The sequence below is a fragment of the Amblyomma mixtum genome, chromosome 6 (genome assembly GCF_055824585.1).
Source record: "Amblyomma mixtum isolate Tamu chromosome 6, ASM5582458v1, whole genome shotgun sequence".
In the NCBI taxonomy this organism is placed as follows: domain Eukaryota; kingdom Metazoa; phylum Arthropoda; class Arachnida; order Ixodida; family Ixodidae; genus Amblyomma; species Amblyomma mixtum.
Genome location: NC_143017.1, coordinates 154797924 through 154817726, shown reverse-complemented (window position 1 = coordinate 154817726; position 19803 = coordinate 154797924). Strand labels below are relative to the sequence as shown.

At 48.5% G+C, this 19803-nt stretch overlaps 1 protein-coding gene across 1 annotated transcript in view; it reads left to right on the top strand.

The window, feature by feature from the left end:
• The window catches only part of LOC149340871 (beta-mannosidase-like), a 64125-nt gene that overhangs the window by 22957 nt on the left and 21365 nt on the right, over window positions 1-19803 (top strand). Inside the window, exons 10-13 of the mRNA XM_089551196.1 lie at window positions 1253-1431; window positions 2011-2187; window positions 5871-5968; window positions 15585-15729. Coding sequence (XP_089407322.1) covers window positions 1253-1431; window positions 2011-2187; window positions 5871-5968; window positions 15585-15729 — 599 coding nt within the window. The remainder of the gene's footprint in view (window positions 1-1252; window positions 1432-2010; window positions 2188-5870; window positions 5969-15584; window positions 15730-19803) is intronic.

The window sequence follows — 19803 nt, the reverse complement described above, 5'->3', positions numbered from 1 at the left end:
GAATAAGCGCGCGAGTGCTTCTACGTTGTTCCTGACTGTCGTGGGCGCTTTTAGTGCGTTATCCCGAAAGTTATTAGCGAGCTTAAAACTAAGCGCGGCCGAGAGCAGTGGGGATTCATTTCTTCGTCGACCGCCGCGCGCACTCGCTGCCCTCGCCGTTGCCGAGCTGCTCAGCTCTTTGTGATTGCAAGTCAGCCTAATAAACAGTTTTAATTATGTGCTTGTCTCCTGTCTGTGTCCGTGCTGCCGCCACAGCCACGTGAAAATATTGTATTCAACAGTAATCCGAGTTTCCTGAAATGACCCGCGGCTCATCTACAAACGGCTCAAGAATGAGGGAACAGGGCGCCATTTAACCCACGAAAGCTTGACGAGGAGCCTTGAACGGGGTAGTTGTTGACAGGGAAAACTTATCAGTCGACGAGACAACTAATTAATTAGCTTCTATGTAAAGAACTTCCTAGATTAATCGGCGAAGTTCCAGACCCGAAAGCTCTTCTAAAGCCCTAACTCACAGCGGGTAGGTTCATGTTACCGTAAATCAATTCGCGAAGAGCGTTGTTGCTATGGGGTACTTGCTCGCGCATAAGAGTAAAATGAAAGCTATTGTAAATGCCATTCAAATACAAAAATAGATCTGTTACGCAGTGCACATTATACACCTTCAACAAGTTATGGCAGTATCAGTTTATAAAAAGAAAACAACATTTTGAGGCGAGAACCCAAATTTGCAAAAAAAAAAACAAATCGGTTAATGAATTTCCGGAACCGCAAACTAAAGTGTACAATCATAATTAAATTCAAAGGCGCCAAACCATACGCACACACACACACAGGAGAAGAAAGAAAGACGAGACAGAGCGCCTAGTTGGTAGTTACTCATAATTAAATTCAAAGGTGCCAAACCATACGCACGACAACTAGCCCAACAGTAAGTTCTTCTAAAGTGTACAATGACATGACCGTGAAAACTCTGGCCTGTTAGGAACTGGCCAACGGGTATCGCGCATGAGAATCGTCGTGCACGCAGCTGCTGGTGTCAGATTCGCAAATATATTCGACTAAAGGGTTTCTTACGTGTGAGGTTGGTTCGATTGCAGGCATGCGAATCGTGAAAGTTGACTTTAGCTGTCGCGTGTTTAGCGATTGTGGCTGACTTGCACTGAGCCACCGGCGTAAGACAGTTTGATATTCGTTGCGTGTCGCCGAAATAACTCTTGGCCTTGTGTTTATCCTTGGCTGCACGAAACAGGCTGTTAACGACAGAACATCGCGACGACTACGTCAAACTCTACATGGAGACCCTGCAGAAAGTGGTCTACGAGGAGGACATGTCACGACCTTTCGTGGGTTCGACCCCGTCCAACGGTCTACTTTCGGAACTCAGCGGTGGCATACACGACAACCCGAACGACGTACTCTATGGAGACGGTAACTATGAGAGATTTAAAATTGCGCACGAGGTAGCTTTATTAAGCCTCGAAGCTGACGTCCTTGTGAACATGTGAGCTGAACGTACAGCCGCTTGCTTGCAGCTATCTAGAACCATTTAGACCTAGCTGACTGCGGCATTGTTGCGGCGACCTATTAAGCTTTGTGCCAATATACGTAGATACTGTATGTTGCGCGTATATTGCTAAAGGTCCGAGAAAAAAAAGAGCATGCGTGGATGATTACATGAGCCCGTTTAATAGGACCCCGCGATGTCACTCACCCAGAGCTTCGTGCTCCTTTGGCACCTGCCAAAGATAGCGGCGAGTTGAGTATACTCTGCACAACTCATAACGGCAATCACGTGGATTGCTGCGGTTATGATTTCTTTTTCTGTCGGTGCGCATGTGCTATTTTTTTTTACATTCCCTAACAGCATCCTTCGCTTTCATATCTTCACTTGTTCTTCCGTTGCCTATTTCTCTCTCAGCCTTCAAAAACTTGCTGAATGCATTACCATTGTTTCCTACTTGGTAGTGTTTCTTTTTGTCAGCTTCCTCATGAATTCGCTGTCTCCAGTGCACTACTTCGACTACTACTCTCCGCCCTGGAGCCTGGAGTCCACGCCTACGCCCCGCTTCTGTTCGAGCTTTGGCCTGGTCTCGTTCCCTTCCATGGAGACGCTGTCCACAGCCCTGGAGTCCGGTGACCTTGTCCTGCCCTTCCCGCAGGCACTAGAGAACCGGATGCACTTAGGTCGGTGAACTTTTCACTAGTGTGCAGCGTAGAAGGTAGACTGGGTACCATTAAAATGCACTTACGCAATTGCTAAGGGTTGGGCATACCGTATGAGCGCATTCTGGTCAAACTGGGGACGAAGTAGGCGCTCTTAAATCCCCTTTGATGAATCCTCGTGCTCTTGATGACCCTAAGCATTAGCGCTCAGTGTAAGATCATGTCAGGGGATTATTACCAGGCTTCGCAACGTGCAGAAAAAAATTCATACATTGTCGATTTTTTGCTCTTCGACGTACAATCAGCAGCATAAAGTAGTGTATACCACGCGAACTTAGACACCTCTGTCGGCCCATCTTCCCCAACACTTGAAATGAAGACAGACGAGGTGGTGACGACTTTTTTCTTGAAGTAGCACTTTTTTTCTCGGCAGTGGGTACTGCGCATCACAACCCACGCTTTCGTAACTGACTTTTGCAAAACAGGGTTCCTTGAGACTAATTTACAGTTGGCTCTTGTTATGACATAGTCAGTGAGACGGCGAGGTATTTCGCTGGGGTTCCTCGGTGAAGACCCAGCAGTCTGTAGCTGTCTGTATAAACCTATTTAAATAAATAAAGTTTGGAAGAATAAGATAACTAAAGCGTATTGGGATTAATGACATTTCGTTGCAGCGATGAATTTCCCACATTTCCTCACACTTACAGGACTGAATGCGAACGAGGGCGTTGACGAATGGTAGCGGAAGGGTACTGGGTGGCTGGAACTGTGTTTAGGCAGCGAAATGGACATTCCAGTGCTGTCATAAAAGGCGGTCTTCCCGATGTGGTCCAATCAGAGATGAGTCTACCGCTGCAGAAATGCAGAAACCATCCGTATTCAAGACGAGCATGATTACTTTGTAAACAGGTTAAAGCTTCGAAGCCAACATCTACTTTCAGACAGGCTGCTGTGGAAGGCTGCTTTGTTATCGCGTCTTGTGGCTTGCCAGCGAAAATTTCCAACGTAACTACCCCATGTCCGCGAGACAATGGGGAGCCACGCCAAGGCTGTTTCCGTCATCCAGTCTCCGGCGCCGGTCGCCTACAGCTCGATAGCACTCAACGTGTTCGGTGTCACCGCGCGCCTGGAGTGTTTGCCCACCACTTTGGTGCTGGCGGCAGCGTATCTCGTACTTTGACAGGCGGCGGCGTAGGATGGCATTGGCGGAGTTTCGGGCTCTTTTATATTTGTAATGAACCTTGGCATCGTGGCAGGTATCGGTTAACCTTAGTTGTGGTATGCGGTTTCCTTCTTCCGACATGTGGCGCCACTTGCGTAGTGCGGCGATATGTGCTTAAGCCGAGAATAATAGATTATAGGGATGCTGCATCAGCCTACGAGCAGGAAGAAATGGTAGTTGCTGGGGAAATGTTAACGTCGGTTTCATGTGTTTCCACTCACGCTGTTTCCGGGATAGAGAGAGGTTATTAGTGACCACTGAATCGACGAGGCAGAATGGTGACCACGGGAATGTGTAGCGCATATATGCGCAAACATTCGACAGATACTGTTTCAGTGACGTCAGGTTCTGCAGTTTCATGAATAACTAATAACGACGTCCACGGTAAAGAAAGTGCAGGCAAATGGTTTCTTTATACAAACAATGTGAACAAGGGAGGGAAAACATCAGGGTGTCTGTAAACGTTTCGACAAGAGGGCTTGTCTTCGTTTGGGCGAAGTGTTCATCATTGGCGGGGTTTAAATAGGGCCTTCACTTCGAGGAGGGCCCGGAAGGAGCGCGCGAAGTGGAAAGGTGTTAATCTTGTCCGGGCACGATAGCTGCTGGAGAGGATTAAACGGTTGTGACAATTTTCGTTGACCATGGCTTTTAGCTGAGAATTTGCCCACGCTCCCGTCACTGTGCGCCTGGAACCGGGACTGACGCGCTGATGCAGACCGGGCACCGCTCTAAACATAAAATTGCACAGTTTTTATTTCTTCGTAGGCACTAAGAACTTGTTCACATAGCTGTGCCAATAATAGCCAGGTGTGAATAAAACCTTCTGTTACACGTGGCTTGTTTAAGGCGACACGGCGGGTTTTCAGAGTGATTGCTTTCAGTCATTTTTAAAATCTATTAATGCGGGTTTATATGCCAAGCCAACACTGCCACCTTTGATTTACGCCCAGCTAAATAATCAGGCAGGCTTTCGTAAAGGATACTCGACAATTGATCATATTCACACTATCAATCAAGTGATAGAGAAATGCGCAGAATATAACCGACCCCTATATATAGCCTTCAATGATTACGAGAAAGCATTTGACCCAGTGGAAACCTCAGCTGTCATGCAGCTATTGTGGAATCAAGGTGTAGAAGAATGCTATATGTAAATATTGGAAGAGATCTATAACGACTCCACAGCTACCATAGTGCTCCATAAAGTCAACAATAAAATTTTAATAAGGAAGAGTGTCAGTGCAGGGAGACACGATCTCGCCAATGCTATTCGCCGCCTGTTTACAGCAGGTATTCTGAGGCCTGAATTGGGAACAGTTGGGGATAAGAGTTAATGGAGAATACCTAAGTAATCTGCGATTCGCTGATGACATTGCCTTGCTAAGTGACTCAGGACATGAACTGCAAAGCATGATCAATGAATTAGTCAGGCAGAGCAAAACGGTTGGTCTAAATATTTAGCACGCAGAAAACCAAAGCAATGTTGAGTAGCCGAGGAAGGGAAGAGCAGTTCACAGTTGGTAGCGAGGGGCTGGAAGTAATAAGGGAATATGTCTACTAAGGGCAGCTGGTGACCGCTGATCGGGATCATCAGAGGAAAATAGCTAGAAGGATAAGAATGGGGTGGAGTGCATGTGGCAGGTTCTATAAGATCATGAATTTCGGTTTACCAATATCCCTCAAGAGAAAAGTATACAACAGCTCTATCTTACCGATAGTCACCTGTGGGGCAGAAACATGGAGGCTAACGAAGAGGGTTCAGCTTAATTTAGGGACAACGCAGCGAACTATGGAAAAAAAAAGTGATAGGTGTAACGTTAAGAGATCGGAAGTGGGAGGAGCGGGTAAGGAAACAAACGCGGGTTAATGACATTCTAGTTGCAATCAAGAGGAAGAAATGGGCTTGGGCAGGGCATGTAATGCGAAGGCAAGGTAACTGTTGGTCCTAAAGGGTAACGAAGTGGATTCCAAGAGACGGCAAGCGTAGCAGAGGGTGACAGAAAGTTAGGTTGGCGGATGAGATTAAGAAGTTTTCGGGGATACGGTGGCCGCAACTGGCAATGGACAGGGTTAATTGGGGAGACATGGGAGAGGCTCTTGCCCTGCAGTGGACGTAGTCAGGCTGATGATGATGATGCTGATGATGATTTTCTTCGAATAATTTTGGACCATATCATGAATTTAAAGGTAATCACCTCATAAATACTCTCGCATTTCGCTTTTCGCATCCCGCTGCGAGCAGGATAAGGCTTTTATATTCACGCTTATCAGCCGAACGTTATAGTCACCTAACTACATTTACGCTCTCGGTACAGATGCTAACTAGCAGTGAACTACCGCAGTACTAATTAAGGTAGTGGTTTCTGATGTTTCGTTAGTCGCCACGAGCTCCAGTTAACTCCTCCATGCATGGAGTTTCTTGCTTGCTACGCATGCTTTACTGGTCTCAAGAGCATCTTCCCCATTCTGTTACATACTCAAGCCAACGCCAGACTGGAGACCTACATGTCAGCAGTCGTGACCCTACCCAAAAAGGACGGCACAGAGGAATCGCTCAGGATCTTCATTCTGCTTTCTCAGGTAGGCGCAGAACGACTCTTCTTCGGGTTGTGTTCCGCCAGCACTACTTTACATCTAGAAGCTCAGTACTGTTGCGTTTCTGGCGATTCCACGAACGACGAGCAAGCGGCGACACCGAAGGGTGTCTGGAATGCCTTTATTCCATCTCGGCAGACGGGCAGGAAAGAGTGGCGCAGCGCTCTGCCGTGGCGTTTATATAGCTCGTCCAGAACGCCGGCACGCGTCCCACTTGGCTCGCCCAGAACGCCGGCGCGCGTCTCACTCGGCTCGCCCAGAACGCCGGCACGCGTCCCACTCGGCTGGCCCAGAACGCCGGCGCGCGTCTCACTCGGCTCGCCCAGTACGTAACAGTACAAGGAAGCCATGGTCTAACGTTTTTACGAATGATGTGGCAAGAAAAGGTGTAGTAGAGGTTGAGAAAGGTGCAGTTTATTGTATTTTCTTTTTCGCGTATCCTCGCTTTGAAGTTTTCATTTGCATTAGCACATCGTTAATCAATCTTTGCGAAAAAAAAACTCTGCCTCTCCCGTAAACGAGAGTAGAGTAAGCATGAAATGTTTACGGGCCTAATGTCATCTCGGTGGACACCCGAACCGCACCGTACAGGAAGGGAGGAGCGCCACCACCCGTTCAGCGCGATGCCTTGCCATTTGAACGCAAGGTTTTTTGAGGAAAGGAAATGGCGCAGTAATTCTCTGCCATCTCGGTGGACACCCGAACCGCACCGTAAAGGAAGGGAGGAACGCCACCACCCGTTCGGCGCGATGCCTTGCCCTTTGAACGCAGCGCTTCTCCCCCGGATCACGTATGACAACGAAGTGTAACGTGGCATTTATGTGCTTTTTGCACGCGTTATTAGAAATCGGAAATTATAATTCCGTGCATTATCAAACCCACAGCTTCACTGATATCTTGATAAACATTGAGAAGGCACTGGCAGCAGTTATTTTTTGTCTCATTTGGAGACCAACCGGCGCTTGCATGCCGGTCGCGTAGGAGGGCTTAGAGAGAGTCGTAAAATCTCGTTAAGTCTCGTACGGTGCCCGGATGTTCTCGTTGCAGAGCCCGGATGACTGGAATTCAGTGCCCGGATGAGTGGATTTCAGTGCCCGGATGACGTCGGAATTCAGTGCCCGGATGAGTGGATTTCAGTGCCCGGATGACTGGATTTCAGTGCTCGGATGACTGGATTTCAGTGCCCGGATGACTGGATTTCAGTGCCCGGATGAGTGTATTTCAGTGCCCGGATGATGGCTCTCGGTCTCGGCGTGACGTCACCACACTGCCGACAACGGGAGCTAAAAGCATTTCATGCTTAAAAAAAATCTCTGCCTCTCCCGTAACCGAGAGTAGAATAAGCATGAAATGTTTACGGGCCTAATGTCATCTCGGTGGACACCCGAACCGCACCGTACAGGAAGGGAGGAACGCCACCACCCGTTCAGCGCGATGCCTTGCCATTTGAACGCAAGGTTTTTTGAGGAAAGGAAATGGCGCAGTAATTCTCTGCCATCTCGGTGGACACCCGAACCGCACCGTAAAGGAAGGGAGGAACGCCACCACCCGTTCGGCGCGATGCCTTGCCCTTTGAACGCAGCGCTTCTCCCCCGGATCACGTATGACAACGAAGTGTAACATGGCATTTATGTGCTTTTTGCACGTGTTATTAGAAATCGGAAATTATAATTCCGTGCATTATCAAACCCACAGCTCCAGTGATATCTTGATAAACATTGAGAAGGCAATGGCAGCAGTTATTTTTTGTCTCGCTTGGAGACCAACCGGCGCTTGCATGCCGGTCGCGTAGGAGGGCTTAGAGAGTCTCGTTAAATCTCGTTAAGTCTCGTACGGTGCCCGGATGTTCTCGTTTTAGAGCCCGGATGACTGGAATTCAGTGCCCGGATGAGTGGATTTCAGTGCCCGGATAAGTGGATTTCAGTACCCGGATGATGGCTCTCGGTCTCGGCGTGACGTCACCACACTGCCGACAACGGGGGCTAAAAGCATTTCATGCTTTAAATCTCTGCCTCTCCCGTAAACGAGAGTAGAGTAAGCATGAAATGTTTACGGGCCTAATGTCATCTCGGTGGACACCCGAACCGCACCGTAAAGGAAGGGAGGAACGCCACCACCCGTTCGGCGCGATGCCTTGCCCTTTGGTTTGGTTTGGTTTATGGGGTTTAACGTCCCAAAGCGACTAAGGCTATGAGAGACGCCGTAGTGGAGGGCTCCGGAAATTTCGACCACCTGGGGTTCTTTAACGTGCACTGTCATCGCACAGCACACGGGCCTCTAGAATTTCTCCTCCAAAGAAATTCAGCCGCCGCGACCGGGATCGAACCCGCGTCTTTGAACGCAGCGCTTCTCCCCCGGATCACGTATGACAACGAAGTGTAACGTGGCATTTATGTGCTTTTTGCACGCCTTATTCGAAATCGGAAATTATAATTCCGTGCATTATCAAACCCACAGCTCCACTGATATCTTGATAAACATTGAGAAGGCACTGGCAGCAGTTATTTTTTGTCTCGTTTGGAGACCAACCGGTGCTTGCATGCCGGTCGCGTAGGAGGGCTTAGAGAGTCTCGTTAAATCTCGTTAAGTCTCGTACGGTGCCCGGATGTTCTCGTTTCAGAGCCCGGATGACTGGAATTCAGTGCCCGGATGAGTGGATTTCAGTGCCCGGATGAGTGGATTTCAGTGCCCGGATGACGGGAATTCAGTGCCCGGATGACGGGAATTCAGTGCCCGGATGAGTGGATTTCAGTGCCCGGATGAGTGGATTTCAGTGCCCGGATGATGGCTCTAGGTCTCGGCGTGACGTCACCACACTGCCGACAACGGGGGGCTAAAAGCATTTCATGCTTAAAAACGTGCGATGGTCTGAGCGTGCTGACGCCGAACTAGACAGGTGTACTAGACAGAAGAAGGCCTCATCGTCACCAATCAACCTTTCTGGCCACGTAGCTTCGTAGTTTTTTTAAGCATGAAATGCTTTTAGCCTCCGTTGTCGGCAGTGTGGTGACGTCACGCCGAGACCGAGATCCACTCATCCGGGCATTGAAATCCACTCATCCGGGCATTGAAATCCACTCATCCGGGCATTGAAATCCACTCATCCGGGCATTGAAATCCACTCATCCGGGCACTGAATTCCAGTCATCCGGGCACTGAATTCCAGTCATCCGGGCACTGAAATCCACTCATCCGGGCACTGAATTCCAGTCATCCGGGCTCTGAAACGAGAACATCCGGGCACCGTACGAGACTTAACGAGAATTAACGAGACTCTGTAAGCCCTCCTACGCGACCGGCATGCAAGCGCCGGTTGGTCTCCAAACGAGACAAAAAATAACTGCTGCCAGTGCCTTCTCAATGTTTATCAAGATATCAGTGGAGCTGTGGGTTTGATAATGCACGGAATTATAATTTCCGATTTCTAATAACGCGTGCAAAAAGCACATAAATGCCACGTTACACTTCGTTGACATACGTGATCTTAGGGGCTTCGCGCATCGAAGCAAAGCCGCGCAGGCGCACAGGGGCCCGGGGGAGAGGCGCTGCGTTCAAAGGGCAAGGCATCGCGCCGAACGGGTGGTGGCGTTCCTCCCTTCCTTTACGGTGCGGTTCGGGTGTCCACCGAGATGGCAGAGAATTACTGCGCCATTTCCTTTCCTCAAAAAACCTTGCGTTCAAATGGCAAGGCATCGCGCTGAACGGGTGGTGGCGTTCCTCCCTTCCTGTACGGTGCGGTTCGGGTGTCCACCGAGATGACATTAGGCCCGTGAACATTTCATGCTTACTGTACTCTCGTTTACGGGAGAGGCAGAGATTTTTTAAGCATGAAATGCTTTTAGCCCCCGTTGTCGGCAGTGTGGTGACGTCACGCCGAGACCGAGAGCCATCATCCGGGCACTGAAATCTACTCATCCGGGCACTGAAATCCACTCATCCGGGCACTGAAATCCAGTCATCCGGGCACTGAATTCCAGTCATCCGGGCACTGAATTCCAGTCATCCGGTCTCTGAAACGAGAACATCCGGTCACCGTACGAGACTTAACGAGATTTAACGAGACTCTGTAAGCCCTCCTACGCGACCGGCATGCAAGCGCCGGTTCGTCTCCAAAGGAGTCACAAAAAATAACTGCTGCCAGTGCCTTCTCAATGTTTATCAAGATATCAGTCACTGTGCGTTTGATAATGCACGGAATTATAATTTCCGATTTCTCATAACGCGTGCAAAAAGCACATAAATGCCACGATACACTTCGTTGTCACACGTGATCTCTTAGGGGCTTCGCGCATCGAAGCAAAGCCGCGCAGGCGCACAGGGGCCCGGGGGAGAAGCGCTGCGTTCAAAAGGCAAGGCATCGCGCCGAGCGGGTGGTGGCTTTCCTCCCTTCCATTACGGTGCGGTTCGGGTGTCCACCGAGATGGCAGAGAATTACTGCGCCATTTCCTTTCCTCAAAAAACCTTGCGTTCAAATGGCTAGGCATCGCGCTGAACGGGTGGTGGCGTTCCTCCCTTCCTGTACGGTGCGGTTCGGGTGTCCACCGAGATGACATTAGGCCCGTAAACATTTCATGCTTACTCTACTCTCGGTTACGGGAGAGGCAGAGATTTTTTGTCTAGTTTACTTATTTACCCGCCCCGCCGCGGTGGCTCAGTGGTTACGGCGCTCGGCTTCTGACCCGAAAGACGCGGGTTCGATGCCGGCTGCGGCGGCTGAATTTCGATGAAGGCGAAATTCTAGAGGCCCATGTACTGTGCGATGTCAGTGCACGTTAAAGAACCCCAGGTGGTCGAAATTTCCGGAGCCCTTCACTACGGCGTCCCTCATAGCCTGAGTCGCTTCGGGACGTTAAACCCTAATAAACCAAACCAAACTTATTTACCCGTTTACTTGACTGCTTGCACGTTCATTCGATTCGGATGCTTTTTGTTCTCAGTACAGCAGAAATTTTACCGAGGTTATTCATTAAGGCATGACTATTATGCATCATGAGCCGCGCAGCGTAATCTATTTTTCCAGTAATTCGGCACTATTCACTACCACACTGCTCACTGCTTTAAACATCACACATGCAAGTGTGTGTGGGGGGGTCAACTACATGCATGTTTGATGTAAAAAGTCCTGTTAGTCATTTGGAAGTAAGCGCTTTTCAGTTTTAATAAATCGTGCAGCAGCAGAGCAAACAAGTCGAAGTGCATTGATTGGGACTTTTCAGACGAGGGCAAGGCCGTAGTACTCTTGATGCATCGTTTGATAAAAAAACATTGATTTTTGTGTGCTGTTCTTGTGATTAGAAAGCCAGAAGGTCACCGCCAGACAAACAGAACGCTTATTAGTGGGCTAGCAAGACTTGTTTTTCCACATCGATCATTTCTCCTAGAGTAGACGTAAAAAGTCGCAATCGCAGATATCTACAGCCGTCATTCGCTGAGTACCCGCTCATTTGTTAAAAAGATGTGCAGTAACAACAATATCGTGGCTCCTAAGCACAAAGGAACCAGATGAGCCCGTACGTAATGTGTGTTTTGTGTGTATTAATGCAAGAACAGAAATTTCTCCAATGTACTCTATCTACAGTGCATGTGTGATTCTTACATCTCGGACGAATGGAACCAGGATAAAATACTGTATCGTACCGCCACTGACAGTCTGACAGGTAAATGTGCAACGACACAATGACTACCAGTTCAGCAGCTGTGCTTATGAACCTGGTCGGTGCTTTTCTTCAAGCTTTTACAGGGAACAAAACAACACTTCAGAGTTTCATTTTTTTTTTGCCACCTGAACGTCTAAAAAGGGGAAGAGTGCTCCAATTTTAGTGCACACACTTCTTTCCAAGCTACAGGAATTGTTATTGTTTGTTTGTTTTTTTCGCCCTTTAATGACCTCTTGCATGCATGCAGGCGATATTGAGTGCTACATTAGCCCCACATGATCTAATTGTACGTACGTCACACTCACTTTAGCCTACATTTATTTTTTACTTTTAATTAATTCAAGTGTAGGAAACAAATAAATCCTGGGGATGCTTAAGTAGCCTTAAGAGTGTAATACCCTAGCGTTGTTGACTACGCGGTATGAGGTGGTCGCATAATGCCCCTAAACTATCGCACTGAGCGAACGTTACACAGTGGCCGAGGGGTAGCACACCCGGCTCGCGTACAGAGGGTACAGAGGTTCGAATGCCGGCTCAACCATTTTCCTTTCCGATGCAATAGCTTTTCTTTCTTTAGAGGCCCTACGTAATGGTGACGGAATGACGTCACAACCCAGTAGACCGATGGGGCATTGTGTAGTGACGTCATCACTGCTGCGCTTTGTGATCGTCGTGAGGTGCTTGCATTACCCGCGTTACGTCATGTGGTTGTGATGTCACATCGTCGTCCACCAATGAGAAATTTTGTTGTGAACCCGGGGATTACACCGAGCCTCCGCTTTAATGCAAGCGCGTTGAAAGAACACAAAGAAGTTACTGAGTACTGAAAATCTCTTCCGATGCGAAGAGCATGATTAGCGATGAAATGATGGGCGTGTGAAGCAAAGCTTCAAGTTTTGCGCACAATTCGGCCACGTTACTGGCCTTGGTAACTTTGCCCGGCGGGTGAGCTCGCGTGGGTGTCGTGACGATCGGTCTAAAAGTGACCTTTGCTGCTTTCTCGCTGCGGAAATCAATTATCCCTTGAAATGTTACGGTCCGCTTTGTCTTCTTCATTACCGACGCTTTTCGTCCGCCGCAGCGCGCTCATCTTACAAAGAAAAATAGATATTATCATGTAGATACTTCACGTTTATCAGCTTTTCGGCCCTCGTCTCCGCCCCCATCTTCGTCCTTCGTGGTCATTCGGTGCACTAAGCTAACGCTTTAATTCCCCAGCACTTATTTCGGAGACGAACCATACGCGCCACCTCTTCAAGTGTAGTCGACGATGCGGTTAACCAAAACTCTATGATCACCCCTGTTTCAGAACTTCTGACTTTCCCAATGAATCACAATATAACATACCGAGTGGCCACAACCTTCGAGGTTTGCTGACTGTCGAGTCACTAGCAAACAATGAAACCAACTGCTCAGGATGGCTCAAAACGTAGGAAACTTGCACGAAGCCTCCAACAGTCTCCAACGAAGCCTCCAATAGCGAACTCAACATACCGAGGTTTCGACTGGTAGTTTAACTCGAGTGATTAAACAACTCTGTCAACATAACCTTCACTACCGCCCTCATTAGGCCGAAAACCGGATCTACATTTTAACGTTCGCCGCTAAATAGATCACTAACAAAAGCCAAGCAAAACTATTGACGTTTCATTTTCCATACGGAACCCTTCTTCAGAACACTGTTTTTTTTTTTTAGCAATATGACTCACTTTGACCAGACGTTGTCCCGTAAAACGCTCGCCTAGTTTCAAGTTCAGCAGCAGAACGTAGTAGCCGTAATGCTGGCGCAGCCTGGAACTTGCATATATGAAGTCAACAGGTGGAGTAGGGACCTTTATTTGATGAGCGGGGCGCTGGGTGGAGGCACAGAAACGATGCGCTACGGCGCTTTTTTGAATATCGAACCGGCTGAATTGTTTATGCCAGCTGATTTATATCGCGTAGGTACATGTCGTGTGGCTTGTTCGGTTCGATTCCGACCACCGGGCCTGCATTGGCGACATCTGTCCCTCTATCGTTTCATCTTGCATTTCTTTAACACGCAGCTTATACTTCCGTTGTTGTACACGTGCGACCTTGATTTTTTTCTTAAATTTTCTGTGGTACGACAAAACCTTGAGCTCATGTAGAGGCGCATTCGTTCGATGAAAATGTATTCGCACACATTACTGCAACCTTGCTGCGGCCAGGTGACCGTCGCCAAAACAGCTCTTCCAGCTCGTGCGAGGCAGGCACGTAAAGTTTGGGCAAAAAACAACAACAAAATAATAAAAAGTAAAGAAAGACCTGGCAAGCGAAAAATCAGGTATAAACAAAGACTCAATGTCCAGCGATAAACAAAATGCCGTGAAAAAGTCAAATGTAGCATGCAGCCTGCAGGCGCATTAAGTCAATTCATATGAAGCGCTGTCTCCACTCCGGATAGGGTGGGGCCCCTGTGCGAATGCGCTGGCGGCCACAAAACATGCAGTGGCTAGCTTTTTTATTATTAGTTCGCCCTTTGCAGCTTAATGCTAGCTTCCACAATACGTAGCACGTTTCGTGGGGTGTGTGCGTTGTCGTGCGTGTCTGGGAAACAAAATGGCAATTTCGCGCAGTACAGTGTCCTCTTGGTGACGAGAACCAAATGAGGTCACGAGTTCAAGGTACGACGCTCCTTGGTAGAATCCTCTCCGTTTATTCGCAGAACGCATGACGGAGCGACATGCTTATTTGTGGAGGCGAACTTCCGCCTTTTTCAGGTAGAATTCCTTGCTGCTTGCTTTGCCTCCATTGGCTGGTCATGTGCGCAGCACGCAAGATATGACGCACCGTGGAGATTTTTTGCTGACGTTGTATTTAACTATTCGGCTGAAAGTGGCAGTAGGGCGAAGCGAGGACTGGAAGTAGGCAGGAATAGAAATGAAAAAATTCCTGGCGGTGCCGATGTGCAGGGGAAGGGGGGCTCGACATTACCATGAAGAAAATACGTCATGCTTTAGCGTGGCAGTTTTGCGCTGGGACATTGAGGTTCGGATTCACTTAAGGGCTACAGCTACGAAGCTTTCTCGCTTGCGTGAAAAAAATAGACCGCAAGTCAGGAATAAAAGCGTCCTTTTTCATGCAAGTCAATTTTAAAAAAAAAAGTGTGTATTTCTTTTTGGCAGATACGATAAAATTTTATCTAATCCACGATTGTGGAGCAAACATTTGGGGAACACTTAAGCTGCGCTTTAAACGGTGTGACGCGAGAGCATTAATGGGTCTGAGCAGCGGCTCATCTTGCCTACGTAGACAGGGACACTGTTCCTATATTACGTGAAAGACAGCACGACACACACATGAAGAAAGCCCCGCTTTAACCAAACTGTACGGAAGTGCCTGCGTGGTCTACGCCTAGCATGTCTGAGTCCCAACTTGAGGGTCAGGGGCTGGATTACCGACTGTTCACCAGAAATTTCTTTTCAGCGTAATACATTTCCTTTATATGCCTGCATGTCATAGTGACGTTTGTTCGTGAACAGAACTCATGAACTTTACTCATGAACAGAAGCAAAGAAGCTTACCCGCTGTTTCCTTCCTTGCCGAATACGGCAACTTCCTTATGACGCGTTTCAGTTTAGACACATTCTTTATCATTCAGGCGTGCACGTTTTCTTCGCATGAGAAATAGGAGCTCTCTACAGTGAAGTAGAAGCGTACTTTCTTCAACTATAACAGAAATCTGTAAAAGCTTGCATTATGTGGTGCATGCCCTTGTACACATGCATTAATAAATGGATCATGTTATTCAAATTGGTTGAGCAATGCGGAAGCAGACAGCGCTGATACGAAACGGAACTACGAAATGCCGAGTTTATAATGCAGGCTGTTCGCTTCGTGTTGAATTCCGGTGCCAGAACTGTTGGCCTTGAGCGCTTGCAGTCAGTGATACCAAACGAATCCTACTGGAACCCGTCTCGCAGATATACCAGGCGATGGGCGTGAAGACCCAAGCCGAGCACTACCGTCGGCAGCGGCTTGTAGTTCACCGCTCTCAGGGCTTGACCATGGGCGCCATCTACTGGCACCTCAACGACGTCTGGCAGGCACCTTCGTGGTCCTCTATCGGTGAGTGCTACTGAGTGCCGAAAGGTGTAGCGCGTTTCGGCTATGAAAGTATGCAGTGCGAAGACTTCAGTTATCCCGACAATATACAGTCCAGAATAGTAGCATTACTTTTGAGCTGAAAATATTTAAGGAAGTAAACAGCAGAGAAGCCTGACAACCTGCTTACTTCGCGTAGGAAAAAATACACTATAGTGGCATACAGTTTAAATCATATGATATTATGCAATTCCGGTCAAAAACATGTTTGAACGAGAGAGGGTTTATCAACGGCATTTTTCTTATATTTTAAGATTGCACTATGCCAATCAACATAGCCGTAGACCTCCCATCGGCAGACTTACATTTTTTTGCTATTAACGTTTTTGCTATCGAAAAGCTTTCCCAATTGGTTATTCTATGAAAAAACTTCAAAATAAAAGATTTCGCTAAACATCGAAAGAATAGACCATTACCTTCAGTATTTTCATAACAGTACTTTAAAATTTTCTAATATTGAAATTCTTTGTCCGAAAATGTTTGACATGCTGCAATTAGTAACAATTGGTCATGGTACACGGCGTTGTCTATTACTCTGGTGATCAGTTGCAACAGTAAAAGAAATCATCTTTTAAAGTTTCACTATATAAAACGAGCTAAAAGCCTAAAAATTCTTGAGCTTATAAGTCTTATGATTAGCTTTTTGTTCTGGTAGCAAAAAATCCTTCACCGCGGGCTTCTTTTTGTCATCTGTTGTGGCTGTTCTAAATATGCGTGGAGCATCACTGTAAAGCAAAGTTGTATACGACTATAGGCCCACGCAAACTCAGCTATATACGATGTAAGACATTTCGCGCAAGCATTTTGCACCCAAGAAACACAATAGAACCCGAAACTCACGACTTTCCGGGCTTTTAGAAAGAAGTGAAATTCGCAGGAACCCCTTTACCATTTGGATTCAACGAATTCAAATTTAAATGCAGAACCCAACAGGCCGAGAAAAAAAGAAGCGCTTAGTGCAGAGTTTTCGAAAAAAAGACGGCATCGCTACAAATTAGCGTTTGATCCGTGTTGACGTTCTACATCACATTAATCTATCGCACTGCAAAAATTAATTAGCACTGGTAATTAGGATTTGAATATTAGTCCACAAAAACTACTCCAGCTTGTATAGTTTTTCCAGTTCTAAGTGCTGAGCATAGGCTGTGTAGTTATTTGCTTTTATAGATTCGTGAAATGCTGCTACAAATTTGTATTCACACTTATTCAGTTTTATAGCTCGAACCGAAGCGTTGCTGATACAAATGATGTGTCTTTATTGCGCCATTTTTTGGACACGGGAATTAAACAGTGATTATGGGGCACTGTGGACATGTTTTCTTAGTTTCTTCTAGAGTGTTTTGTGTAGTAGTATGACAAAGCCCAGCTTCAAACACCTAATGGCAGCAATGAACTTAGCAATAATACGCTGCGTTAAAAGTCAATAGCTTAACTTTCATTGGCAAGACTTCCAAATTTTAAATATTAACTTAATATTGCTATGCTATTAACTGATAGCAGCGTGTTTTAGCCGCTTGTCCTAGTTAATTCGATTTTACATGTTGAATTACATCGCGGAGAAAGCTCCCTGTCAACTCAAGCACTATTTTCTATGCCGCTGCAACGAAATCTCTTCATATCGTTGCCCATTTTTCTTTCTTGATGGCCAGAGCCAAATAATTGATGTCATCTCTACATTCATAAATACACATCGACAGAAAAATTCGTAGGTTCCTTGTAAGGGTTCGGTAGCGTTCGCGGGGGTCATCGGAACGCGGCTGGGGGTGCTCAAAGCGAAGCCTCTCCTTTCTTGGAACGCGGCCGCTCGCGAACGCGCCGGCAGGTATACGGGTGTCCCCCCACCCGCGGTACTGATTCGCGCACGTGCTGGCACGGATGTCTATTTGTGTTTGTTTTTATTTTGTGGTGGAGAGAGAGCTCTACTTTACGGCAGCTGGAGGGCTGGCCAGGCTCTTGAAGAACCAATCATGTTGAGAGCACAATATGATTGGAAGCTACGAAATGTGGGCCGGGCCTTTAGGGCTTTAAAACCGGGCCCCGGAGCTGGAAGCGGGGTTCTGCGCTAAGGTCAGATGCAACGCATCTTCGGCAACGCCGAGCAGGGGCCTCCCCTAGTATTAGCCAGATCCACCTTTTTGTTGTTTGTCTTTTGCCGTTTAATTTGTCTCGAGTGTCTAAACTTCTGTACGCTGTAAATATCTGTACATAAACCTCAGTTATTGCCTTTCTTTATCCCTGCGTGTCAACACATCTTGAGACCGTCTCTGACGGGGCACCGCTGGTGCAGAGATCAAGCTTCAGTCTTCGAGTTGAAACCAACAGTCTCTGGCGGGGGCACCCCTGGTGCGAGGAAGACAAAGAACCTGTGTGAAACTTGACTGGCGCAGTCGACAGGATCCTGCGGCCATCGGAAGACGGCGCAGGAAGAAGACAAGGCAGGGAGAAAGGTGACGACAAGGCGACAGGTCAGCGTTCGTGAACGGACCTGCGGAGACACGGCGGCAAGGACGCAAGGACCACGGCAGTAGTCCAGCGACGCGGGACTGCGTCCGGTCAAGGAAGCAGCGCGTCGGGAACTCGACGATCACCGGCGGCGGACCAGCGGCGTGCGACAGCTCATCGCAGCGTCCGAGGAAAGTGGCGGTGGGCTCCGACGCTAAGCAGCTGGCAATGCGGATCGACGCATCGAAACCGTGAGTTTCCTTGGTCGCATTGTTCACGTCCCTGTGTTCGAGCCGGTAGGACAGCTGAGGGGTACGGAAGGCGGTATGGAAAGCTATCCAAGCCGGCCCTCACTCGATGTGAGGTACCAGGTTGAGTTAGCGAAGGCGCGCTTAGCGGACCTTCAGGCTCAACTCGCGAAAGTGAATGGCGGAAAGGCGCTGCTTCGTGAGGAAGAACCTCAGGAAGTTAAACATGTCTTGAAGGTAATCGAAGCCAGACGCCAGCAGGTAGAGCTCGAGATTTCTAAGATCAAGGAGTCTAGGAGAGCTAGCCAACTAACCAGGGAGAACTGCTCCGAGTCACGAGCAGAGAGGTCGCCAGTGCGGGAAAGCAACGGCATATGCCTGCCGGGCGCAGGTCAAGCGGACAGCCGGGCAGAGGTAAAGGGTGAGCCAGATTTCTGCGAAGCTGGAGTCGCAGTTCAAGAAAGCAGCCTGACGGAACGCAGCGTCGCGGTATCAGAGGCGGTGAACGCGCACGCCGACGACACGGCCGCCCAGGTTAGCTCAATCCCAAATGACACCAGGGACGCGGACGCGTGCTCAGGATTGTTGGAAGTGAGTCTCACAATTCCAAAAACGCAGTCTCAAGCAAGCTGCGGAAAAGAGCATTTAGCTCAGCAGGGAACGGCCAGCGACGACAGATGTCAGATCGCGGACCTAGTGACAGGAGAAAGTCTAGCGTTGCTGGAACCGCACACTGTGTCGGTCATAGGGCATGAAGGGCCCCGTAGCGTCATTGATGGAAAGAGCGTTCCATGCGAGCCAGGGAACGGAGGCGGGCTTGCTGGGCCGACCGGGCAGAGCGCCACACAGTTGTGGAACGCACCCGATGTGTGTCTGGCCAGGTCATTTGAGTACCCGGAAATGAGTGGCGACTTGCCGCAAGGCAAGCTCGGGTCAAGCGACGGCGAGTCAGCTCGTGCAGCAGACGATGCCACGAAGCCGGCCAGCGTCTATCAAGCAGGGAGCGGCGATTTAAATGTTTGCCCGTGCAGGAACGGTGCAAATAGCTCCAAACGCTCCAAAGTACCAGGGGACAGGCGCATAGCCTTCACAGTGAATGTCGGCGCGTGGAACAGTACGTTCCGTGCTGCAGTACGCCAAATTATGTTCAGCAAAGCCGGCCGCACTGTTACAGCTGAACTCGGCAAGAGAGATGTTCCTTACGCAGCACGCGGTTCGTACCGGCGCGCCAGAGAGAGCGGGCCCTCAGGTGCGTCGTGTAGTGAGGGGTTTGGACCCATCAAAACCCGGGACGTTTTTGATCCTGGAGGGCACCATCTTTTCAGTTCGCGCCCCGTTGTGGCGCCAG